We start from the raw sequence: 9,874 nt of genomic DNA on the forward strand, positions 1-9,874 counted from the left end.
TAGGCATAAACTAGTGTTTACAACCACTAATTCAACATTAAAACCCTAAATTAGTCCATATATCAAACACACATAGACAATTAAGCATCAAAACACAAGACTCATCAATTACCCACACTAGGGTTGAGCCACAACCCTAGCTAATGGGTCTAGCTACTCATAATTATAGAAGAAAACAAAAAAATAGATGAAGAAAAACCCATAATAATTAATTGCTAGATAAAACTTGAAGATTCAATGTTGAAACTAAGCTAAAATTACTCAAAATGGTAAAAGAGAGGAGTTCACGAGCGCAGCTCTATCCCAAAATCTATCTGATGACCTAAAAATGAGAAAAGAGACTATTTATACTAGGCTGAAAATTCTGGACAAAAATACCCCTGCGGGGCTAGTGCAGACCGCACAAAATCAAGTGCGGCCGCACTAAGGCTCTTGGCTTGACTAATCTCCTCTCTAAAGTTGGCCACTGCGGACCGCACAAAATGCACCGCGGCCGCGGTGGCTTCTGTTGCGGTCCGCACAAAATGGACCGCGGACTGCATTAAGCATAACCCTCCAATTGTCATCTCTCTAAACTTTGGCTTTGCGGACTGCACGAAATTGAGTGCGGCCGCAATGAAATCAATGTAGTCCGCACAAAATCCTTTGCGGCCGCATTGCCTGGCTGACTGAGAAGCATACTCTTTGTTCTTCATCTTTGCGGACCACACAAAATGGTGTGCGGCCGCACTAGCCCTGTTTGACTGAGCTTGGTCTTGGTACTTGTGCATGTTTCACTCCTTATTTAGCTGGTTTTTGACAAATTGTCATCTTGTTGATCAAATCCTGCAACAAGTACAACTTGTGAGTCTTTGGGACTATTTTGTACACATTTCTAATCAAAACTTAAGCAAGAAGGAGTGTAAAATGCATCAATATCCCTAGTTATCAGCAGCCCCATCGCCGGCGGGTCATGATGAAGAGGTGGCCTCCTTTTGCGATACAGTCTTAGAAGTTTTTGCCATTGTAGGATAGAAGAAAAGGGAATTAGGATGATATGCGGTTTGCTAAAAGCTCAAGAAATTTGGGGGAAAGAGTTGCAAAGCAAAGGGATTTTTGAAAAAACAAGAATATGAGGAGATTTGAACGTAAAGTTTGAATAAAGGAAAGTTAGGGTACTTATAGTTTATTGGTGACGATTCAGAACCCATAGTGGCTGACCAGTAACTAACAAGCATTTAATGTGTTGGTAACTGGACCGACGGGACATTTCGGTATCCATTTGTTGCTTACGTCATAGTCGGGTGTCTTAGTGACCGTTTGTCACTTATGTCACGGCCCATCGAGGCGGGATTCGGAAGTTTATATCGTTTTTCATCATCTTCTCTCCAAGAAACGAGGGGACTATCTGTATACGGTCAAAATCAGGCTCGCCCCTTGTGTTACTAATCGAGACTGGAATATGATAGGTTAAGGATCGACCTCATGTGATATCGAACCGTGGTGCAAAGTTAGATCGTCGAGCTCACGACCCGGTGACCGATCAAGATTAAGATCGAGAATAATCGAGGGAAACTTACCGAGCCAAATAACAGAAAGCCGAAATATCATAATCGATCGAGGATCACGGTAAAAATCCCGGCACATATCAAGAAGAGGCCGATTAATTAGCTAATCATGAGATTTCTTACCTCATATAGAACTGTATCAATAGTATTGGTCTCCTACTATATAAGGGGGCCTGATTATTTGTAAAATATCATCATATTTACGTAGCATAATGCAACATACTGTCATTTTTCCAGCTTTTATTATCTTGTTACTCTGTTCGTACATCAGTTGAAACATCTTTGATTCAAGGGTGATTGAACTCGAGGGCCAAGTCTATTTAATTCGTGTGGTTTGCATTTATTCTTTTAACATCAATTTCAATATTAATCTGTATTCTTAATTTGTGTCAAACTATATCACGTATACTTAAAACCGCGTATAAATTCAATTGTTATCCGTTTTTTAGGGTAAACAAGATTATTAGGTCAAAATAATTAAATTTGTATTTCAAGGCACTAACAACCAATTTGAATCAATTTGCCAAATAAAAACAACATGAAATAACATAAGCGATAAACAAAATTATAAAGTGATGAAATAAAAAGGGAAGAGAATTCTTATTGATTAGAATAGCTCCTTTCTAATATCTCTTGAATCTAGAATTGACATAAACACAATGCTTTGATTACCGGAATAATATAGTAATTTTCAAATGGAAATAATTAAAGGGAAAATGGGGTTTAAATTGTGAATTTATCCGTAACCATTTTCCTAATATCACGTTCTTCTGCATTAGTTATATTTTCTACCCGTTACATTGATGATCCTGCTTTATGCGGGATTGGCTGGTTCTTTCTCCTTTTCGTACCAAATTTGGCGCAGATTCCGTTATAATTAGTTCCGATGCTTATAGCTACGTAGTCACTATGTAGTACCGAATGTTTCTTCAAATTCTGTCCGAGTTTTGCTACTTACTTGACACGTGTAGAGATTTAAACGGTCCACGTGTTGAGCCTTTCTTTTACCAATACACCGGTCAACTTCGACAGCAAGGTAGTCTCCATCGCTTTGCCAATACATTTTGCAATCACTAACGCTGAAGAGATTCTTCTGCCTCAACTCCTCTCTTAGTGTGTTATTTAATTTCATTAAAATTAATCATAGGTTGTCTGTTGGCTTTTATTCTCAAATTTAACCTGGGTTTATATGCTGAAGTTTGTGGATTAAGTAGTAGTTCTAATTATAATTAAGAGTTTGAATAACATATTCAATATATTTAAACAAAAACAAAATTACAGAAAAAAACAACAGCAACGCCATGCCATGTCATGCCCGTATTCGGCAGATCATGGAAACATTTGGCTTCTAATTATTACGTACAAGAAACACATTAACAAAAGACTAAAAACAAGTTACTTAACTTAAAGTGCAGCAGCCAAGGTTTTCTCCAACCCTTCGACAACAGCAGCCAACAACTTATCCTTGTTCCTCACAGAACACTTAGCCCTAATTTCACCTTGTCCGCCAGTCAAAACATTCAACTGTCCCATCTTAATCATGGCATTCACAAACTTGTTAAAGAAAAGTGTCTGATTCGCACCAAAGCTTGTGACAATGTTCTTAGTCCTTCTATCCGTGAACAAATCTTGATCCGATGTGAAAAGCCCTTTCCTATTGATGAGATCAACGTAGTACTTGTTGTCGAAAACGTTAGGGCTTAGGATATCCATGTTGACAGTGTTGTTGGAGTTCGCAGTTGGACAACTGGTTTTAAGGTTGTTGGCAAATGTTTTGTCCATGGTGGAGTCTTGGTTAGGGTATAGACGCTCCGTGAAGGAAGTGCAGTGGCTTATTCCGATGGTGTGGGCCCCGGAGAGGGCGACGACATCGGTGGGGTCGAAGTCCTTAGCTGCAAGGCGAGCGAGGAGGGTTGTAGTGTTGGCTGTTGGTGCAACAAGGTTGTCTAAGGTTGCTTGTTCTGTCGCAAAGTTTTGTCCATCTCTTCTTCCCAATGGTACAACATAGTTTGGGCCACCAGTCTGGAACAATGATAGATAAGTATTAAATCAGCAAATAAGATATTTGTATCCTAATAAGTGTTTTTCTTGTTGGAGTAATTGTATCTTTGGGTTCGAAGTCATTGGTAAATTTTTATTTTAGTCCTCTGATGTTTGATTGAACATATTTTACCTTCATTAATTAAAATATATATTTTTGGTCCTTTTATACAAAGATATATGTATGTTATATACAGACTATTATGAGTAGAAAGTTAACAGTACAACATTTGAGCTGTTAAATAGTTAGTTCATAATAGTCCGTAACTTTTGCGGTACACAAGTGGAGAGGTTATAAGTTATAACTTCAAATTTCAAATAAGTAAAGGTCAAATATACGTGGGAGAGGAAAAAGATTAAATATGTTTACCTAAAATGTTAATGGAATTATGGTTTCCTGGGAGAAATAGGAAATTTAACTAATTTATATTTTATTCCGTGAATTGCATAAAGAAACTGTATATCGAGACAAGAATATAATGAGACCACAATCACTTTTTATAGTTAAAGTTGCAACTCCAATTGGCTTTCCGAGGTGAAGTTTCTTAAATGGGTAACTAGTGCAGTAATCTAAGTTAGTCGAATTTTTCGAAAATATTATTGGGTGTGTTGCAATCTTCAAAAATAGTGTATTTTTGGAAGATTCGACATCAGTACGACAACATTTTGAAGAGTCTGTGTAATATAGGTATATGTAATATAGATAGTAATTAATCGGACGGGAAACTAGATACTAGATAGACAGATCGATCACCGGTGAGTGGCATAAGATCCTTCTCTGCTTGTCTAACTCAAGCCAGTTAGCAGCAATCACTCGAAATAGTCATATAAAGTGTTTAATTATTAATGGACCTACATTTCCATTAAGGTACGCACTATATGGAAAGAAGAATGTATAAATAAATTACCAAGAAAACTGCATCCCTCGCAGCAAGGGCTGTAATATCAGAACAAGATACAATTCTTCCACACTCCTTATGCACTCTTTCTCGAAGATCATCAATGATTTTGAATGACTCTTTTCTTAGTGTCAAATTTGGTATTGCAGTCTTCTCACTAGGACCTCCTGCTGATCCATCTAGCAATACTGAACCATCACATCCCTGCATCATTTATACATTCATAAAAAAAAAAATAGACATACTACCCTCAATTTAAAAAACCATGTCAAAAGTACGTTGTGAATAAGCCAAAAAAAAATGGAAAATGAACCTAATCAAGGCATATTAGAATCAGCCAAACTAGAGAGCTAACTATTTAAAGTAAGAAGAAGTGGATGGATTGAAGTTGCACAAAAATAGCTACTCCATCCGTTTTATTTTATTATATATATATATATATATATATATATATATATATATATATATATATATATATATATATATATATATATATATATATATATATATGACGTTATTTGATTGGACTATAAAGACATTTAAGAAAGAAAGACAAAATTTTGGCATAAACCAAAAAATACTCTAAAGTTATTTATCTTGATTAAACATACCATGACGATATTTCGAAGATTATAAAAGTAGGCCATTAAGTAAGAGTAAAATGAATAGTTTCAAGTTAAGTAGCTTCTAAATATAGATAGTTAGTTGTTAATTAATATTCTTTTATAGAGCAGACCAAAAGAAAAGAAAAAATGTTATATAAATGAAATCGAAGAGTATTTATTGATCTAAACTTTCAGGTTAATGGTTGACTGGTTAATCAAAAATAACTAAAATAAGAAGGAACGGTTTATAGAGTTAATTACTTGGACAAAGCAATCATGGAAATGAAGGCGAAGCAAGCCAGCAGCTTGGCCAACATCATCCTTAAAAACTCTCTCGAGTCTCTTCCTAACAATGGATTCTAATTTTGGACAGCTAGATTGAAAGAATGTCCATGAAAGCCCTTTTACTACAGGAGGAAGTCCTTGAGCTTCTGAGACAAAGAATTGAGAAAAAAGCAAAAGAGAAGAGATAAACAAGAGCTCAAATGTTGAAGAGACAGTAGTAGAAGCCATGAGTATAGCTAATTAACTGTCACTCTCTTGATGCAAAAATAGCAAAAACAATGGTCAAATTTATAGCCAGTAGTAATTATTCAAAATGATTAGTTTTTGGTAGAGTGAAATTTAATTAAGATGTAGAGCCATCGAATTTCCAAGATCAAAAGGGTCATTTGTGCATGTGGTCGTCACAAGCTGCCATCTTCTAATTTCTTACTTAAGATTAGAATACTTCGTGCTGTAATGATTGGTTACCCTCAAAAGCGGATAACAATTAAATTCATATGTGATTTTACGGATATGTGAATTAATTCAATACAAACAGTAGATTGCGTTAGATTAAACAAATAAAAGAAGTGATAAAGTATCACACCAATTATATGTGTGTGTAGGGGGGGTGAAATCGAACTCGATAACAGCCTTAATGGAATGTCTGCCCTCGATCCCGGACTCACAATAACGAAGCACTGATGAACAAGAATAAGAACTTTGAATAACAGAGAAAATACGAGTATATTGCCTTGATATACGTGTTACAATATTTCTAATGAATAATGAGACCCCCCTTTATATAATAGGAGAGTTTTACCCTAAGTACAATTCCATAAAAGGTAAAAATCTTCCATTTAACTAATCACCAATTCACTGTCGATACGTGCCGAGATTCACGTCGTGATATTCGGCTAGTCGCGGATATTACGGCCTTTTGTTGGTTGTGCTCGATTACCTGGTAATGCTCTCTAAGACCTTTGGGGTTGGAATCGGACATGGGGACCATGACCCTGATACTCTCGAGGGCAGGTGTTTTGCCTGGACTCCGGATCGAGGAGCTCCTTGCCTCGATTCTGGTTCCTTGCCTTCACGTCTCTCGCTCCGTTTACTTCATCAGAAATCGAGGCGTCCCATGGGCTTGATTTTATCCGTATATAGATAGTCCCCTTATTTCTCGAAGAGTAAGCGTACGGAAATGACGAGAAACGATATGAGCTCTTCGATTCCTTCTCCAATACACCTTGACAAAAACGACAAAGAATCTGAAACGTCCAGTCAGTCGCGTCATAATGACTTTAAACGCGTGACAGCCATTGGCAGGCTGTCCCTGGATGTGAAACGGTGCAAAGCCTCTATAAATACTCCCTCCTTCATTCATTTTTAATTTTAACCAAGCTTCTACATTCGAATTTTCAATATATCATTGCCTTTGTTCATACTCCAACATTTTTACCTTCGTTTTTCAAGATCTCTCGGCAAATTGCAAACTTTTATTTATTTTCTACCCTAAACCAGCGCACTTGATTCTCTCAGCAAAGCTCTTACCCTTCATCTCCCAATCTTCCTTCTCACTTTCTAAAACATGTTTTCCGGATAACAATGGCAAAGACTTCCAAGATTGTTCCCCAAAAAGTCGTTTCTTCTTCTCAACCGACTATCGAAATCGATGAAACCACTCCCAATGTAGTCAACCTGGAGAGGTTCATTGCTGACGTAGCTACCGATCAACCGGCTATCGAACTTCCCTTGAAAATGTTCATTCCTGGGGTTTTTTTGGTCGCCGACGACTTTAAGGTTAAGAAACCCTCTTCGGTGCAGGGTCGGCATGAGAAGGCACCGAGATATATATGCTTGATCACCAAAGATGTCCTCCCTAAGTTCCGAAAGGACTGCAACTGGGCAGATAAGGATATAGTGGACCCTGACGGGGTCATTACTACATATGTCGAGGGATATCTAAGTGTTTATACTTATCCCTTAATACTAGGCCCAATGGACTTGGTCATTATAGACTTCTATAAGAGGTACGAAGTATGCCTCGGTCAAATCCACTCATCGCTGTAGAGGATCGTAATCCTCCTTCAATTCTTCATGAACAAGATCGACTCATGTCGGCTCACCATTGATCATCTACTCCACCTGTACAGTCCCTGAATCTTTCGAGGGGGACTGATAAAGCTCGTACATCGGGCTAGCACAGCCGCGTTCTCAAGCATCAATGAGGACCGGGATCGAGACTGGAAGGGGCATTTTGTCCGGGTAAGGACCTCGGACTTGATCCCCGTCGGATTTAGGCCATTCCCCGAGAGGTGGAATGCATCACGTAAGCACAACTTTCCTTTAAATGTTGATTTTATGTTCATCACTTTTTTCCTCATCGGTATTTGTGGTGGTGTAGCTGTTGCTCGAGTCCCAAACGCTGTCCCTCGGCTCAAGGAGTGGATCGAGGGTATCGTCTCACGGATGCCTTACTCCGAGCGCTCGTGGCATAAACTCTTGAAGGATCGTTGGGGGGCCCATTCCCATGGTAAGATTTCTTTCCCGAATAAGTTATATTAGGCTTCTCCTTCTAGCATCACGTTCTTATTTTCTTTTCGCAGGCTTGCCAAAGACCATCAAGCTTAGGCCTCCGGTAGGGGACGAGGACTTGCCCGTTGATTCCTCTGCTCCAGGTCAGATTGGGGCTGCAGCAGGAGAGAAGAAGAAGAAAATAAGGGCTCTGGGCTCCCCGATCTCTAAGAAGAAAAAACCAAAGAGAAGATTGGCCCGTAAGCCAAAGTAGAGCTCCATCTTTGGAGCCCCAGACTCAGACTCGATCTACCGTCTCAGGGATGAGCCGTAGGAGGATGATCTTTTTGCGGCCCACAAACCAACCTCCCCCAAAGAGCGGGTGGGCGGGCCTCGAAAGCCTTAACATCGGCCATGTATTAGGCCACCATCTCTTCAGCATCAGCCCTGGTTGTCTCCGACTCGGACCTTGCTATTTCAAGCTCCTTGCCAAGGGTATCTCGTTCAGCAGCAGCTGAGCCCAGTTGATCTTGAAGGTCCACAATTTGTCGAGCCCGTGCTTCAGCCTTCTCTTTCGCCACTCGGAGTTGGACCTCTACTGATTCCAGTTGCTCTTGGGATGTCTTCTTCTCCGAAGCCAATTGGTTCATTTTTCCTTTCCACCCTTCGGCCATGGCCTTGACCTTGTTTATCTCGGCTCGGAGTTGGTCGATCCTGTCAACCATCTGTTGGGCCTATAAGGCTTGGCCGCTAGTCTCCATGTCTAACTTGTCATCACTAACTTCAAAAATGTTTACCTGTTCCATCAGGTCAGCATGCTTCTTTTGAGCCGCGTCCAACTCAACCTGAAGACTCTTGACTGCTTCTTCACGTTGCTTGCTGAGAAGCTTATACAAGTATCTCTTCTCAGCAAGCTCTTTGACCTCAGCCTCGAGCTGGTTAACCTCATCCCAGTACTGGAGAAAACTTTCATGATGAAGTACCGAGGCCTACAAAAATGTAAAAAACAAAGGGCATGAGAGATATCAAAGACTAAAATCCGAAGATGAAAGAGTGTAATGACGCCTTACCCGATTCAGCGCCTGTTCTTCTTCATTGAACAAGCATGACATGCCCACATCGTTCATTTTCTCCTGGTCTTCTTCGGTTACCAGGCACCGGGGGTTGCTAGCTACTCCAATGAGGGTGGAAAAAACCTTGACATCCTCGGGGATGGTGATGATTATTGACTGCTTTAGGCCAGGATCCATGCTCAGGGCAAGGAACCGGTTGACTAATTTTGGGCTTGAGTTCAGCTTGTCGACCTTGGAAGATGGGTTTTTCCTCGGCACCTCCAAATCACCCAACCTAGAGAAGTCTTCTAGGGCGGTTGAGTCCACACCTTCAAAAGAAACAATGGAGGGACCCTTCGTTAGATTGCTCATTCACCGCTCTGGATTCGTCGAACATAGATTCGGTGAACGAAGACGACCCCAAAATTTCTATGACACTGGGCAGAGCGGAGCCGGCGTCTCAAGAGGCCTCAGCCCTCATTTCTACATCGGCTTCCAAAGCCTGAGGAAGATCGACCTCTATTGTTTCCTCCTCGGCTGAGTCACAATCGAATATATGAAGCAGTTGTCTCGGAGGGAAACTCTTAAGGAAATCGATGCCCATGGTTTCGACTAATCGGCTGAGATTGAAGAAGCGAAAAGGCTCGAGGCCAAGGCCAAGAAGTTGGTTGAACCCGAGGGCGAGGAAGGTTCTGAAAGCTCCGACGACCAAGAGGACGGAGAAGACCCCAACAGCTCTGGTGACGAGGCAGGTTTTGGTGAAGATCAGGCGTAGGTGCCTTAGGAATCTTTGGTTTTTTATTTTGTACTTTGTTTATTTATTTTGTTAAGACCGTTTTCATTAGCCTTTGTAAAATTGTTTTGGAATGTATATATAAGTTTTTTTTCCTTTATAAGGTTTTTTTTTCTCCCTTTTGGCAATTTTTTGTGTCTATTTTTTTTAGCATCCTTTC

General features: G+C 39.9%; 1 protein-coding gene across 1 annotated transcript; it reads right to left on the reverse strand.

The window, feature by feature from the left end:
- Nucleotides 1-2,761: 2,761 nt before the first annotated feature.
- LOC107828945 (peroxidase 12-like) lies at nucleotides 2,762-5,652 on the reverse strand. Its single transcript, XM_016656340.2, has 3 exons — nucleotides 5,353-5,652; nucleotides 4,496-4,690; nucleotides 2,762-3,569 (listed from the first exon to the last, which is right to left on the reverse strand). The coding sequence occupies exons 1-3, from the start codon at nucleotides 5,602-5,604 to the stop codon at nucleotides 2,952-2,954; spliced, it is 1,065 nt and encodes a 354-aa protein (XP_016511826.1). The 5' UTR covers nucleotides 5,605-5,652; the 3' UTR covers nucleotides 2,762-2,951.
- Nucleotides 5,653-9,874: the final 4,222 nt, after the last annotated feature.

The sequence above is a fragment of the Nicotiana tabacum genome, chromosome 16 (assembly GCF_000715075.1).
Source record: "Nicotiana tabacum cultivar K326 chromosome 16, ASM71507v2, whole genome shotgun sequence".
Taxonomy (NCBI): Eukaryota; Viridiplantae; Streptophyta; class Magnoliopsida; order Solanales; family Solanaceae; genus Nicotiana; species Nicotiana tabacum.

Coding starts and splice junctions, on each gene's coding strand:
- LOC107828945 (XM_016656340.2), bottom strand. CDS start 5,604: ATGGCTTCTACTACTGTCTCTTCAACATTTGAGCTCTTGTTTATCTCT. Junction 4,691..5,352: donor TCCATGATTGCTTTGTCCAA/GTAATTAACTCT, acceptor TAAATGATGCAG/GGATGTGATGGTTCAGTATT. Junction 3,570..4,495: donor CGAGGGATGCAGTTTTCTTG/GTAATTTATTTA, acceptor TCATTGTTCCAG/ACTGGTGGCCCAAACTATGT.